Here is a 13,805-nt window from a genome sequence, read left to right on the forward strand (position 1 = left end):
AGAGCCATTTGTGCTTGCTGTGCAGTTAGTCATGTCGTGCCTTCTCCTTCCCCTTGCCAGAACTAATATGATGCTGAGCCGCATTGCCTCTCCGTGTGGTCAGAGGGCTGGCTGTGCTGGGGCTGGATCCACTTATCCCATCCCCCAGGGCTGCCTTGCTGCCTCCTTGAGCAAGTTGAGCAGCTGTTATTTTGCAAAGGACAGAGATCCTTGTTTCTTAGGCAGGACAGTAGGTGTCCAAGGCTGTAGACCCATGGGTATGGGTATGCACAGTCTGACTTGCAGCCAGCATGACTTTCTTACATAATGCTCATTCTTGAGCACTGTCCACCCAGGCACTACTGGAAGGTCCCTGTTGCTTTTGTGTTTGTGTGTTCACAGCTTGGGCCTTTACTGGTTCCAGACCTGACAGTGGGGGAGGGGGAACCAATTCTGTTCCCTGCAGTAAGAGGGTTCTGGCTCACTGAAGGGGCTTCTTGTTGAGGTGAGCATCATCATGTAGTGATGTATGGGCATGTAAGCAGACGGGACTCTTGCCATCTGCCTGCCCAGTGCCCTCAGCAAAGGGAAAAGCCTCAAGCGCGGGCCCGTTCCAGCTCAGGGAATTCTCGCCAGCTCATCTGCGGCGCTTTGATCACACGCTTGTTTGCAGCTTGCAACAGAGGTGTTGAAGGGCAGGTGTCCTCATAGGGACCTGCTGGGGATTAACCAGATCCTTAATATGATTCACAACATGCATTACTGGAGTTCTTGTGTCCAGGGACAAGCTTGCTTAACAGTATTTCCTGTCCTAGGAAGGACATGAAGGGATTTTTTTTTAATGGGCATAATTCTAGTAGATTTTGGTGTGCTTCCTGAGCACCATGCAGCATAGCCTTGAGGATCTGCTTTCACTGTTTTCATTTGTACAGTACTAACCATTTTTGCATCAATTGAACAACTTCAGTTGTATGGATGCAAGTGTTAAAAGGTATTGGACAAGTATCTCCTGGACTCTGGAATTCCAAAATGATTTAACTGAGTGCTTAGAATAGTTTAGACAGTTGCTGGTCAGACCTTACAAAAAGGCCAGAATTTCCTGCAGCATGTGGAGCTGGAGCTGAATTTGAGTTCTTGGACGTAGCAAGAAAGTTTTTGATCTAGCAGCTCTCCCCTTCCTAGTACTGAATCCAGGCCTGTGTTTAGTGTTAGAAAACTGTGTTCCAGGGGGAAGGTAAATCCAAAATTCTACCAGGCTTCAGGTACTCTGTATTAGTTCATGATGTGTCTTTGGCCTTTCTGCCTCCTACCTGGATGTGAGGTGATCCTTCAGCTTTTGGATGAAGGAATGTTGTAGTGCCTTAGTGAGGGGTTGGTAGGGCCTTGTCTTTTGCCCTGCCTGCATCCTCCCAGGTCCTGTGCTGAGGCATAAGGCAGGGAGTGCTTCATTGACCTCGGAACTAACAAAATCCATGGAGAAAGTGTTCTGTTCTCTACAGCATCTTCCTGAAGGTGTCAGTGCTCTCACAGAAATTTCTGAGAACAGCCCTGCTATGACAGGGCTCTGCCTTGTCCGCCTAAATACTCTACTGGGTCTTCTTATGTTCTCAGTCTGGGCAGTGCTGTGAAGGAGAAGCCCAAGCCAGCCTCTGAGCTTCTCACAGCGGAGAAGATGAAGAGAGCATATTACTTGACACAGAAGGTACCTGACCAGGTATGATACCATCTCCTCTGATACTTGCACCATCCTACCAAGCCAATGTCCCAACTGGTCCCATATGTATATTCCTTGCTCCTTTGCAGATTGTGCCCCACTTTGGGGACAGCCAGATGATGGGGACCATTTGGGCTCCAGTGGGTTACAAGACACATGGTCAGAAATAAGACAGGTTTGCTTAAACCACTGGCTTCTCTTTGCTTTGAAATGGACCTATGCTGAGGGGTACGTTACCCGTTGCCCCCGAACAGGGTATGAGCACCACCTGTTTCTCTGTATGATGCTGTGCAACTCTCATAGCATTTGCCTGCAGACTCTGTGCAAGGTAACAGGGACACTTGTCTTGTGTGCAAACTGGCAGTTGCTGTAAGAGGTAGGACTGCAGAGCTGGGGCTCTCTTCAGCTCTGTGCAGCATGGATGTCACCAGTGAGCCTAAATTTCTTTATTCTCCCTGTGTTGTCTGTGTCCCAAAGGTCCCAAGCACATGAATATCTCTGCCTGAAAGAGTTTGGAGATTGAGGAGGTGCAAAGGGGGATTGGCAAAGTTCACTTCTGATCCTGGGATGCCTTTGTCTGCAGGATTTTTATTCTTCTGTCTTGGACATCCTGACTCCAGATGATGTTCGTATCCTGGTGGAGACAGAGGACGAGTATTCCCGGCGTGGGCAGTTTGAGCGGGTGTTCCCCACCCACATCTCCATGCGGTACCTGCGCTTCTTTGAGCAGCCTCGTTACTTCAACATCCTGGCGACCCAGTGGGAGCTCAAATACTACTTGAATAAACATAAAGGTAACTGAGAGCCTGGCGTGGTTACCTGAGCCTGAAAGGCTGCCTGTCTGCAGTACTGGGAGACTTGTGAACTGTGCTGAGCAACATTAGCTTTAGAAAATGTGTTCTGCTCCCAAACTGCTTCACATGTGAGGAAAAACTTGTTCTGAGTTGATCATAAGTGCTGACTGCCCCCATGTACTCAGCACCAGGAGTTGCAGGTGGCCTAGGCTTTTCTGGTCCCCTACTTGAAGCAGGCTGGATTCTACCTTGAGCCTGTAAATCTGATCCTTATTGCATACCTCTGCCTTCTTTAAAAGGAGAAAATGCTCGAGTCATTGGGTTTGTTCCTTAAGGTATTTTGTGAAGTGAAGGGAAAATTGGACCTGTTTGCCTGGTCTCCTGTTGCTTTCTAGTCTATGAAAAAGTATCTGCGTGCACAAAGGAGAAAGGAGGATTTTTCCGAAGCAGTAGGAATTTAGCTGTCACTTTCACCTTTTCTGGACAGCTCTGATCCAGTAAGAACAGTCTTTTAATGAGGCTTAACTGGGCCAGACCAATTCCTTCTTGCTCAGGGCTGTCTCTGTCAGGGCAACTGGAAAGGTTATTTTGTAAGGAAGAACTAACAGAGCTCCAGCGTGGGATGTTAGAGAACTTGGTGAGGGAGGAAAAAAAGACGGTAGCCTGGAGCTTTCTAGTGCACGTCTCATCTAGATGGAAAGGTTTCTGAAGGCGCTGACTCTCTGCTGAGCTTGCCATATGTGGGCTGCTAGTCTGACTTTAAAGCAGAGTGGAAAAAATACTTTTGTCATTTCTCACTGCTGTTTAATCAAATATGAAAGGGGTCGGTAACAGGCTCTCACAGAGAGATAGTAACCTCATAGCCCTCTCCAGCTGCACTGTCAGTGCGTGTCTGTCGTTTGTCTCGCTAATACCTTTGCTGGATCCTCTTCTGTCAGCTGGAGGAAAGATCTTGTCATCGTCCTCACTGAAGTGCCGCCCTGAGCTTTGCTGCTAAAGCTGGGAGCCTTGTTCAGTGATCTAACCTGGAAAGCAGAATTGTTCCAACGTGATGCTGCTTTTCATCTCTGAACAAAACCCCAGTCTTCCTCTGTGTACTTTCCATTCACATGTTCCATGTAATCATTGTTTCTCCCTGGACAGCAAGGTGCAAAATGCTGTCTGATGTATAGAGCAGGGCTATCCTGCTCACCTCAGCTCCCAGGATATGTTTTTTTTCCAAGGTCCTGAGGCTTGCTGAAAGGTCAAAGAGGAACAGTTTAACTGGGCAACAAGGATTCCTCCTATAGCTAGAGCTCGTATCGTATAGCAAAACCACAGTAACCCCAGCTGGACAGCATCAAGTTCCTGGCCCTTGCTTTGCTAGTTCTTAAATCTCAAGGCAACTTAGCTTGTGGGGTGGTTCTAAGAATCTTTAAAAAGAAATACGGAAGGCAGCAGTCCTGTATTTCTCAAAGTTGCGTAGTTAGTAGATGGCAGGGAGCTTGGATGTACTGGAGACAGCTAGGAGGAGGTGGAACAGGTCTTGGAGGAAATGGAGCTTGTTCACTGCAGCTAGACACATGGCTGTGGCTCAGAGTGACCATCTCTGTGCTCTGGAGCAGCACGTCTTGTGTGTGGAGACCATCTCGAGAGATGGGCATCTGTGTGCATTGTCAGCGAAGTTGGCCTGTGCCAGCCTTGCCCTCTGCCAGGGATGGAGAACAGGTCTCAGCCCAGGCCGCACAGGCCATGTCGAGACCTGTGTGCGTTCATGTGGCCTGGATGGATCAAGTGCAGGGAAGAGACGACGTACTGACGTGCTGCTGTTTATAGGTGCAGGGATGAGGTACCCAAGCTGCTCTCCTCTAGGAAAGAGGTCGATGACAGCAAAGCTGCTCTACATTTGCATTGTAGAAAACTCCTCCAGTGCAGCCCAAATCAGCTGCTGCTGTTGGCAAGCATCAGGCTCAAGGGGACGAGCAGTCTGGTCTAAATTGGCAAATCCTGTGTTGCCCCAGTTTCCCTATGTAGCTGAATGCTGCATGGCGTGGCTGGCTTTTTGGGATCAAGACGGACGCCACAGCAGACCACGTGCTAACATTCAGTGGTGTTTACTTGTGCAAAAGGTGAATGCCCTTAATTAACCCTGTTTGCTGTGACCCAGGCCACGTGTTCAAGTAGTTAAGGCATGGCACGTGCTGCATGATCGGTTCCCTCCTGTGTGGTGTTCTTGTGTGTGCTAGGCTGGGAGGACGCAGCTCAGCTCAGATTTTGTCCTTCATTCTTGTTTCTTGTTTGTTTTTTCCACTTTCCAGGTCTGGAGCTGTTGAGGAACTGGTGTGTCAAAGGATACCACACTGGGGCAGGGACAGATTTGGCTCGGATGGTGAGTTTGGCTATGGGTGAGCTAGAGAGAGGTTGTTCTTTGCCTGCTCTGAAGTTTAAGAAGGGGAGCAGGAAGCACAATCTTCCTGTTGCCAGATGCCCCATTACCCTGGGGAGTTCCTGGCTCAGGGGCAGGCAAAGAGGGCCTGTAGCGCTCAGACATGCTTTTGTGCTTGTTTCATTTCCTGTGAATCCTGTCCTACCTGCGTTAGTGCTGTTCTTCCCCCTGTGCCAGGGCCTTCGAGGAGTCTAGGAAAACCCATTTTCTATCTCCCTCCAGTGTGAAGTCCACTCAGTAAATCAGATCTGCAAGTACTTTGCATCTGAATATCCTTGGGTGCGCTAGGCACAGCTCCAGATATTTAGAATCTGATCTGCCCTATATTTCCCTCTGTGAGGGGACAATCTCCGTCTGTCACTCCCGTGCCCTAGAACAGGCTCATGCAGTGAAAGAAACCCACTCTTTTGACCTCAAGATGTACTGCTCCCACTTGCAGCAGAGGGACTTGTTAAACAGAGAGTAAAGGCTGTTATGTTTGCTATTCTGGGAACAGACTGGTGGCAGTGACAATGCAGGGCGGTGGCAAGGCAGTTTAAGCTCAAGAACGCTAGGGCAGCCTCTGGCAAAGCCCAGCCTGCTTGGAGCATGGCAGAGTAAGGGTTTTTGCAATATGTCGACAACTTGAGTAGCCACTTGCTTGACTTGATTGATCCTCCTCCTGCAGTGGTCGTTGCCGAAGTCTTTCTTCCTCCAGAAAAACAACGTTCAATCAAATGGCTTCAGCAAACTGGAACTGGGCAGGCTGAGGTGAGTTTGCACTGGCTGTGATGTGCCTGATGTTTGCAGTGTAGCTTTAGGACTGGTATTCTGAGAGAGAATGGTCACCAAGGAAAGCAGTTTTGTTTAGAAGGAGAGGAGCAGGTTGACTTAAGGGGTCTGAGCCTCTCCTTTCTGGGTAGGCAAGTGGTAGGATTAGCAAGGTGTCTACAGTACTGGACATGTCTCCTTGGCACTGTATGTCCAGCGCTGATGGGAGTGAGGCCGGAGGGGAATAGCTGGGCTGGATAATATTTGGTGAGCAGCTGTTGTGGGCAGGACATGCAGATGAGATGTTCCCCGGAAGGGACCTGCAGCACCTCTGTGGGCTCTAACACAGCCAGCAGTGAGCAGGGACTCTCATGAGACTCTATCCTCCAGCATGGGGCTGAGAGAGCAGTGAGGCTTGCTGGGCTGCTACACTTGCCAGCATCCCTAGGCAAAGCTGGACTGCAAAATAGGCGCTGCAGGCTCTCTCAGATGAACCCTCATTCTCCAGGACAGGCACATCACTGGTCTCTGGTGTTAAGGAGAAGGAAATCCCTGCTCTTGTGCCTGTGACAGGATGCAGTTGGCTTTATGTGCAGCCGGGGAGATCAGCCACTCGCCCTAATGTCTCCTCACTGTCTTGGATGTCTGGGGTAATTGATGCAGGCATAGAGGAGCCTGGCAGCCCTGTTTTCTGAGCCTGTGTGTGGTGATACCACAGGTGGGTGTTGCACCGTGCCCCTTCTGATCCTTTTCACTGTTCCTAAGTAGCATGGGGTCTCCTTTCTTCTGCAGCAGACTGCTCCCTTCAAGAGATGATGAGGACCCTGCGAGAAGCCTGGAGCCCAACTCTACACAGAGTTTACCTCTCAACAAGTGCACTGATGGAGCTGACCAGAAATCTGCTGGCTGCCTCTCAGACACTACCCTGGTGATGTGATTAAGCAGCCACCGTCCCTCCTTGGGGACACCTGAACCTACCTCAAAGGAAGAGACAGGAGCTAGCTCCAGAGACCAAGGACTGTGGGAGCCCCTTGCGCTGCACGCTTGTTCGTGGGCTGTTTTTAGAGAGGGATATTTTACTGGGCAAAGGGGAGAGAGCTGTTTAGCTTCAGATTTTTAAAACAAAAGTCTCCAGATGGCGAAGCCTGGGGAAGTGTGGTTTGTCTGGCCTTTGTCTTAGGCTTTTGTTAAAGCCTGATGTGGTGGCAGCTTTTTTGCTGCGTGGGAGCTGGCTGAGCTTGGAGTCAGCCTGGCCTTCCCTTTCCCCACCAGCACAGGCCAAGCCCTTGCTTGGCTGTGTCACTGTGCACTAGTCCTGAGCTGCTGGGAGCCCAGCAGAGCTTAATCTTCTCTGGCTTCACTGCAGCCTGGCCCCAGGGTAGAGACTGGCAGCCCCAGGAGAAAAAGGCACCCTGGTTCTCCTGCCACCAGTCAGCTCCTCTGGGAGGAGCGGGGTTTGAGACTTAATTGACTTGGTTTATCTTTTCGGAAAGCCTGTGCCAAGATCCTTCCCTGCTGTCCTCCCCCAGCTTCAGGGCCTGGAGGAAACCTCAGGCTTGCACGTCACCACTGCTCGCTTGCAGAGAGAGGCCGCAAACACCAGTGTGGCCACCATCTGTAGTGGGGCCAGTACAGCTGCCCGGAGGGAGCATCCTCTCAAGGCTCTTGGCGCTCCTGTGTAACCCTGCAAAGTGTGCACAGGTGCCACAGGCTGGTGCTATTCTTGTGGGCTCTGATCTCTGTTTCCCCTTTGTTTCTCAAGGATCTCCATTAAAATTTAGTGCTCTCAGCTGTTCTCATGGTCTTGACCTTGCTGCATTTCCTTGGTGCATTTGGGTACAGAGGGCAGATCAGCTGCCCCCATGCTCTGTCAGGCTCAGGTGTAGGCAGGGTTTGTGCCACCCCCTAGCCTTTCCCCAGGGTCAGTGAGGGCTCCTCTTCCATCCTGCCCTGAGCTGGCCCTTAGATAAGCATTGCTGTGGCTTGACATCCCTTTAGGTAAGATAGCATCTCTTAGGGTTGCAGCTTGGCTCTGGAATCTGCCTTGCATCTCTGTGCTGGGCTACCTCTACGGGCTCTGCTGCTCTGTGCTGCTTGCTAGGGGTTGCTTTTGCAGCCATTTGCTGGGCTTAATCTGGGGCTTTTCCTTTCTCCCTGGGGCTGTGAGGGCTGAGGCAGGCACGAGCTTGGGCAGCACAGCAAGAGGCAATGCTGTGAGCTGTGCCCTGTGTGCTGTGCTCCCGCAGGTGTCCCCATGGCTGGGGCAGGCTTTAGTCCCAGCTCCTGGGCACTTCAAAGCTGAGGCATGCGGAGTACTGAGGTCTGCCTGGGGCTGGGAGAGGCACTTGGAGAACTCCTCTCCCTTCCCTGATGTGTTAAATCCTTCCCTGCTCTAGGGGAAGTGCCAAGGTTGCAGGTGCTTCTCTGCCAGCTGGCTGGTGCAGGTTCTGGCCCCCAGAGCTGCATGTTGTCTCCCCTAGACTAGGCAGCCCCCCCTCAGGGGCAGGGGTTGCTCTGGGCTAGTGCCAGGCAAGGTGCTGAGCGCTGCTCCCCTGGCACGTGGGCTTGCAGAAAGCCCTTCTCTCCCCGCAGGCCCCCAGTGCCTGCAGCTCAGTCCGTGTTTCTCCAGTCTCCTTGGTGACAATCTCATTGCTCCTCGGCTTCTCTCCAGCACCCTAAAATAGCTGCCGGGGGGCGAGCATGAAAGAGGAGAGGCACGTTCCCTTCCTTGCTGCCAGCACCCCTTTGGTGGCCGGGCCCGAGCCAGGCAGCCCTGGCTCAGCGGCTGTCTTGGAGCGGTGCTGAGCTGTCTCTGCCCATCGCGCTCACTGTGTGGCTGCGTGGCAAGTGCCACTTGCTGTGCCCCTGGGCCAAGCCTTGCCTTGGTGCTGCTGCCCAGCCCCCTGCCCTCCTCTTCCTTTCTGCACCCCAGCTCTTGAGACAGGGGCTTTTTCCCTCTTACCCTTGGCCGGGTGCTTGGGGCTGGCTCTCTCCTCCCTTCTTGCATCCAGCGTGTATTTTGGGAAGCTGTCGGCTGTGATTTAAACCCTCCTCCTGGCCTGCCCTGGCAGCATCTCCTGCTTGCTGCTCTGTGACTTGGGGACCCTATAGCCCCCTGCGGCTGGGCTGCAGCCGCCCCAGCCCCGTCAGCCGCAGCCACCGCGTCCCCTGGGCTCCCCGAGGGCAGGGCCAGCGGCAGCAGGCCCCTTATGCCCACGGCTGCTCCCAGCCTGGCATGGCAGCCAGCCAGGGGGTTATTTGAACCTTCCTGAAATAGAAAGAGAGCTGGGAGCATGCGGAGGGTGGGAGGGGGTGGCCCGGCGGGGCAAGGAAACAGGTTCCCCACTGGCTAATGGGATCCCCCCTTCGTGAGACCCGTGAGGAGGGGCTGAACCGCAGAGGACGCCGGGGAGCAGGCGGGGTGGGGGGCAGCGTGGTCCAGGCCCTGGCAGCATCTGGGCGTGTGGGGCTGCATCCTGGGAGGTGCCGAGTGCTGCCCGGGGAGGAAAGGGGGCAGGTTTTCTGCCAACGGTCCATCTCTCCGTCACCCCCTGCGTCCCCTGAGCTGCTGCCGTCCCCTCGGGCCGCCGCCTGCAGCCCACCGCCCCCGGCAGGTGCCGCGGGCCGGGGCGGCCGGCGGCTCCCCCTCCCTCGCGGGCGGCGGCGGGGGCATGGCTGGCGTCGCTCGCTGACACCCTATCTGCCAGGCCCCGGAGCAGCCGCCGGCCCAGAATAGCAGCGCTGCCCTGCAGTCGGCATGGAGCAACTCCCGAGCGCCGCTGCTCCCCAGGTACCGCCGGGCCGCCTGGGGTCCCAGCTCGGCAGCCCCCCTCCCGGGGACGTGGTGGTGGTGGTAGAGGGGGGGCTTGGGGCAGCCAGGCAGCCCTGGGGACGAGGCTGCGGAGCAGAGCCTGACCCGTGCGCCTGCCCCGGCCCCGCGGGAACGGCGGGGGTCGGGGCGGGGGGTGTTATCGTAGTGTCACCTCCTTCCCGCAGTCGGGTTTAGGTCCCCCTCGGAGTGCTCCCCGCAGGGCTGCGGCTCCTGCCGCGGGCTGCATGGTACAGCAGGGTCTCCCGGGTGGGGGACACAGAGCCAGCCCCCTGGCCCTGCCCGAGCCCCTCTGCCTGGGGCCGCCTGCGTTGCTGTCGTAGGGCGTCCCCGGAGCGGGGGGCCGGGCAGACCTCCTGCCCAGGTGGGGCTGGCTGGGCGCCCGGCATCGCCTGCCCCGCTCGGGTGGGCCAGGCCAGCGAAGGGCAGGAGGAATCAGGGCCGGGATTTACACCTTGGGGACCAGGGGAGGGAGAGGAAGGGCGCAGAGCCGCTGCGGGACCTGCTGCGCTCCGACAGCGAACAGAGGACCCAGGCGTCCGGGGCCGGGCTCGGGGGGGGGGGGGGCGCTGAGCCGCGGGCTGGCCCCGGCTGGGGGCTTTGGCCCCGCAGGGGCTGTCGTGGCAGGGCTCTGCTCCGCTCTGCCTGCCTTGGCCCGGTGGGGGGGGGGGGCTGAGCCAGGCAGCACCCTGGGGTGGGGGCGAGGGGGGCCGGCCGCTGCTGACCCCCCTCTCTGTGTGACCCCTCAGATGTCACTGCTGAGCGCCGCTGCTCGCCCAGAGGAGGAAGGTGGGTAGACGGCAGTGGGATGACCTGTAGGACAGGTCTGGCCCTCCGCCTGCAACGTGCGTGGCCGTCCTTGCCCCCCGCGCAGCGAGCCCTGCCGGTGCTCCCCGTCACCCCACCGCTGAGCTCCTTCCTAGCAGCTCGCCGTGGCCCCCCGGCCCTATGGCTGAGAACTGCTGTGCTACGTGCAATCCCTGTCCCTATGGACCGGGGCATGGGAGCGCTCTGCACGACCCAGGGCGGTGGGGACGGCATCTCCCCCCACGGCATCCCCTTGGGGCCCTCTGCTGAGACCTGGCAGCTCGGCTCACCACCCAGGGCTGGGGTTGGTCCAGCTGCAGGGCTTCTGGAGGCACCGTGCACCAGGGAGGAGGAAGAGGAGGAGGAAGAGGACGAGGACAGGTGGAGGGGCACAAGGCCCGTCACCTTCACGCTGGGCACTGAGATGCTGGGGTTGGGGCCAGACCCAGAAAGCGAGTTTCAGAGCCCTGATGCCGAGGTCTACATGCACTTCATGAGGAGCCACTGCTGCTACGATGCCGTCCCCACCAGCTGCAAGCTTGTCGTCTTCGACATCACCCTGGAGGTGAGGCTGAGGGGGACCGCAGGGGCCTGAGGGTCAGCGGGGAGCGGGTGGGAGCAGGCTCGGGGACTGCCGGCACCCCTCTCCGCTCTGCCTGCAGATCAAGAAGGCCTTTGTGGCGCTGGTGGCCAACGGGGTGCGGGCAGCCCCGCTCTGGGACAGCAAGACGCAGAGCTTCGTGGGTGAGTGCCGGGAGCGCAGCGTGGCCCCTTCCCCTGCCTGGCGGCACGGAGGGCCCCAGGGCGTCGGCGCGGCGCTGCGGGCCGCCCCGGCGGCAGTGCCAGCCCCGCGTGTCTCCGCAGGGATGCTCACCATCACCGACTTCATCAACATCCTGCACCGCTACTACCGCTCGCCCCTGGTGAGTCCTGGCGCGAAGGCGCAGGGTGCTGGGGGGGGCACGGGGCAGAGCCAGCCCTCGGGTGGCAGAGCCAGCCCTCGGGCAGGGGTGCGTCTGTCTCTGGGCCAGGTTCCTGCAGACCTGCAGCTCCTATGTCCCCCTGGGGTTAATTTTTGCTCTGGGGTTGCTCTGAGCCAGCCCAATGTCCAGCGTCTGCCACTGCGCCCTGCAGTATCCCAGGGGAAGGGCCCAGCGGTGCATCTGCCCCTTCCCAGGAGGATGCTCTCACCCCACCTGGGTGCAGGCAGCTTCGGTGCCCCTGTGCCTGGCACCCAAGGGGTCCCCAAGACCTGATCCCCGCGCTCAGGGAGATGGGGCGGGACGGCTGGGAAAGGGGCAGCACCCAGGGCTTGCCCCCCCCTCCCAGAGCCCCGCGGCTGCCAGCAGGGCCCCACGGTGACGGAGCCTCTTGCTGCCCTCAGGTCCAGATCTATGAGGTGGAGGAGCACAAGATTGAGACGTGGAGAGGTACAAACAAGGGGGTCGGAACTGGGGGCGTCACACTTGGCACGGTGGTGGGTGCTGGGGGGGGCGGGAGGCGATGGGACACAGGGGCATGCGGCTGCACCGAGGGGTGGCGGGGGCTGTAGGCAGGGTCTGGGGGTGCAATCCAACCCTGCTGCTGGGGGGCACAGCCCTGCGGATGCCCCCGCTCCCACCTCTTTCCCTTCCCAGAGGTGTATCTGCAAGGCTCCTTCAAGCCGCTGGTCCACATCTCCCCAAGCGATAGGTGAGTCAGAAGCTCCCTGTCGGCGCGAGCTCAGCTTGGGGTGCAGCCTGCTCACTGGGGCTCACTCGGGGGCCTGCAGTTCCCCGGGGCCGTGTTGAGGCTGCCCCTTCCCGGAGCTGGCTCCGGTTCAGGGGAGAGGGTAGGAAGGGGAACCGCAGAGTCCGGGTGCCCCAGCTGCCCTTGGTGCAGGGGAGGTGTAGGAGAGGGGAGCGGTGACCTTGGGGGGGGGTGCTCGGGATGCCCGGGGGTTTCTGGGCACAGCCGTGTCCCCCTCCCCACGGTGGCCCTGCTGCCTGCAGCCTCTTCGATGCTGTCTACTCCCTCATCAAGCACAAAATCCACCGGCTGCCCGTGATCGAGCCCGTCTCAGGGAACGTCCTGCACATCCTCACGCACAAACGCATCCTCAAGTTCCTCCACATCTTCGTGAGTGCGGGGGCAAATGGGGCCGGGGGGGGGGGGGTGTAGCACGTCTGTGCACGTGCTGTGCCCGCCAGCAGCCTGCCCCGCTGCAGGGCTCCACCATCCCCAAGCCACGCTTCCTGAAGAAGACGGTGCAGGAGCTGTGCGTCGGCACCTTCCGCGACGTGGCCGTGGTGCTCGAGTCCGCCCCCATCTACACTGCCCTGGAGATCTTCGTGGACCGCCGCGTCTCTGCGCTGCCAGTCGTCAACGATGCGGGTACCTGGGCAGGGCGCCCAGCGACCTCCTTCTCCCCATGCCGGTGGCTCCCGCCCCATCTCCACCAGCAAACCCTTCCTCCCTGTCCCATCTCACGTGGGCTCCTTGGGCTCAGGGTGGGACACCAGCAGCACCCAGGTTCCCCTGTCCCCCGCTCTGCTGTCCGAGGGCTCCGGAGGGAGCACGTCACCCAGGGGACCCTCCTGAGCCCCCTTGACCCTGGGCCGGGTGTCTCTTTGCAGGACAAGTGGTCGGCCTCTACTCAAGGTTTGACGTCATTGTGAGTATCGCGTGTTTGCACGTCTTTGCACGCCCGCACAAGCACGGGGACAGGGGGGATGTCAGAGCCAGGCGTGCACGGGCAGCCCTCTGCCCGTGTCCAGCTGGGGTGCTCGCAGCCTGCACGCGCATGGGCTGTGCACGTCGGCCCCGCGTGCAGAGCGCCGTGCGCATCTGTCCTGTTCCCGGGGGCACTTGCGTGCCTCTGCCCGTCTTTTCCGCGTGCAGACACACGTGCTACGCACGCTTGCCTGCGGGCAGATATGCACATGCCCTGAACATCTGTCCCACGCACAGAGACACGATGTGCCCTCCTGCATCTGTCCCGTGCACACCCGTCCTGCTGCTCTGAGCACTGCCAGACTCGCGCCCTGCTCGGTGCCAGGGCAGCGTGGCTGTCGGCGCCGGCATGGGCACAGCAGGGCGCTGAGTGTGGCCTCCTCTCCGGCAGCACCTGGCAGCCCAGAAGACCTACAACAACCTGGACATCAGCGTGCGGGAGGCCCTGCGGCAGCGCACCATCTGCCTGGAGGGGGTCCTGATCTGCTACCCCCATGAAACCATGGAGGACATCATCAACCGCATTGCCGAGGAGCAGGTGAGCGGCGCGGGGCGCACCCCTGCCGCCCCGCAGCGCCGGCTCCCTCCCGCCGCCCCGGCTCGGCTCTGATGCTCTGGCTGCGCCCGCAGGTCCATCGCCTGGTGCTGGTGGACGAGAACCGCTACCCGCGGGGCATCGTCTCCCTCTCCGACATCCTCCAGGCCCTTGTGCTCACTCCCGCGGGTATTGATGCTCTTAACTCTTAGCCCACGACGCTCCATCTTTCTCCATTTGCACCGTCCGTTTCTCTCCAC

The 13,805-nt window shown here is 58.3% G+C and overlaps 2 protein-coding genes across 10 annotated transcripts in view; both read left to right on the forward strand.

Annotated features, from left to right (window-relative positions):
- Nucleotides 1-7,456, forward strand: part of TTLL4 (tubulin tyrosine ligase like 4) — a 29,900-nt gene extending 22,444 nt beyond the window's left edge. For 3 of the 6 annotated variants that reach the window (XM_062579078.1, XM_062579082.1, XM_062579080.1), the window contains exons 15-19: nucleotides 1,591-1,693; nucleotides 2,277-2,487; nucleotides 4,785-4,855; nucleotides 5,580-5,662; nucleotides 6,455-7,456. In XM_062579078.1, coding sequence (XP_062435062.1) covers nucleotides 1,591-1,693; nucleotides 2,277-2,487; nucleotides 4,785-4,855; nucleotides 5,580-5,662; nucleotides 6,455-6,599 — 613 coding nt within the window. In that variant the 3' untranslated portion in view covers nucleotides 6,600-7,456. Of the gene's footprint in view, nucleotides 1-1,590; nucleotides 1,694-1,782; nucleotides 1,869-2,276; nucleotides 2,488-4,784; nucleotides 4,856-5,579; nucleotides 5,663-6,454 lie in introns of those variants that run through there. The other 3 variants (XM_062579081.1, XM_062579083.1, XM_062579084.1) reach the window with 2 other exon arrangements.
- A 1,698-nt stretch (nucleotides 7,457-9,154) lies between these two features.
- PRKAG3 (protein kinase AMP-activated non-catalytic subunit gamma 3) lies at nucleotides 9,155-13,781 on the forward strand. Of its 4 annotated transcripts, none has more exons than XM_062578914.1 (12): nucleotides 9,283-9,452; nucleotides 10,241-10,280; nucleotides 10,619-10,863; nucleotides 10,961-11,042; nucleotides 11,163-11,221; nucleotides 11,683-11,728; nucleotides 11,936-11,990; nucleotides 12,290-12,416; nucleotides 12,506-12,671; nucleotides 12,914-12,951; nucleotides 13,402-13,548; nucleotides 13,641-13,781. In XM_062578914.1, the coding sequence occupies exons 1-12, from the start codon at nucleotides 9,420-9,422 to the stop codon at nucleotides 13,755-13,757; spliced, it is 1,155 nt and encodes a 384-aa protein (XP_062434898.1). In that variant the 5' UTR covers nucleotides 9,283-9,419; the 3' UTR covers nucleotides 13,758-13,781. The 4 variants fall into 4 exon arrangements, with proteins under 4 accessions (XP_062434896.1, XP_062434895.1, XP_062434898.1 ...); XM_062578913.1 differs by having other exon boundaries at nucleotides 9,286-9,452; nucleotides 10,613-10,863; XM_062578912.1 differs by having other exon boundaries at nucleotides 9,155-9,452; nucleotides 10,961-11,221.
- The last annotated feature ends 24 nt before the right edge of the window (nucleotides 13,782-13,805 follow it).

The sequence above is a fragment of the Rhea pennata genome, chromosome 6, assembly GCF_028389875.1.
Source record: "Rhea pennata isolate bPtePen1 chromosome 6, bPtePen1.pri, whole genome shotgun sequence".
NCBI classification, from domain to species: domain Eukaryota; kingdom Metazoa; phylum Chordata; class Aves; order Rheiformes; family Rheidae; genus Rhea; species Rhea pennata.

Coding starts and splice junctions, on each gene's coding strand:
- PRKAG3 (XM_062578911.1), top strand. CDS start 9,420: ATGGAGCAACTCCCGAGCGCCGCTGCTCCCCAG. Junction 11,729..11,935: donor CAAGATTGAGACGTGGAGAG/GTACAAACAAGG, acceptor TTCCCTTCCCAG/AGGTGTATCTGCAAGGCTCC. Junction 11,991..12,289: donor CACATCTCCCCAAGCGATAG/GTGAGTCAGAAG, acceptor TGCTGCCTGCAG/CCTCTTCGATGCTGTCTACT.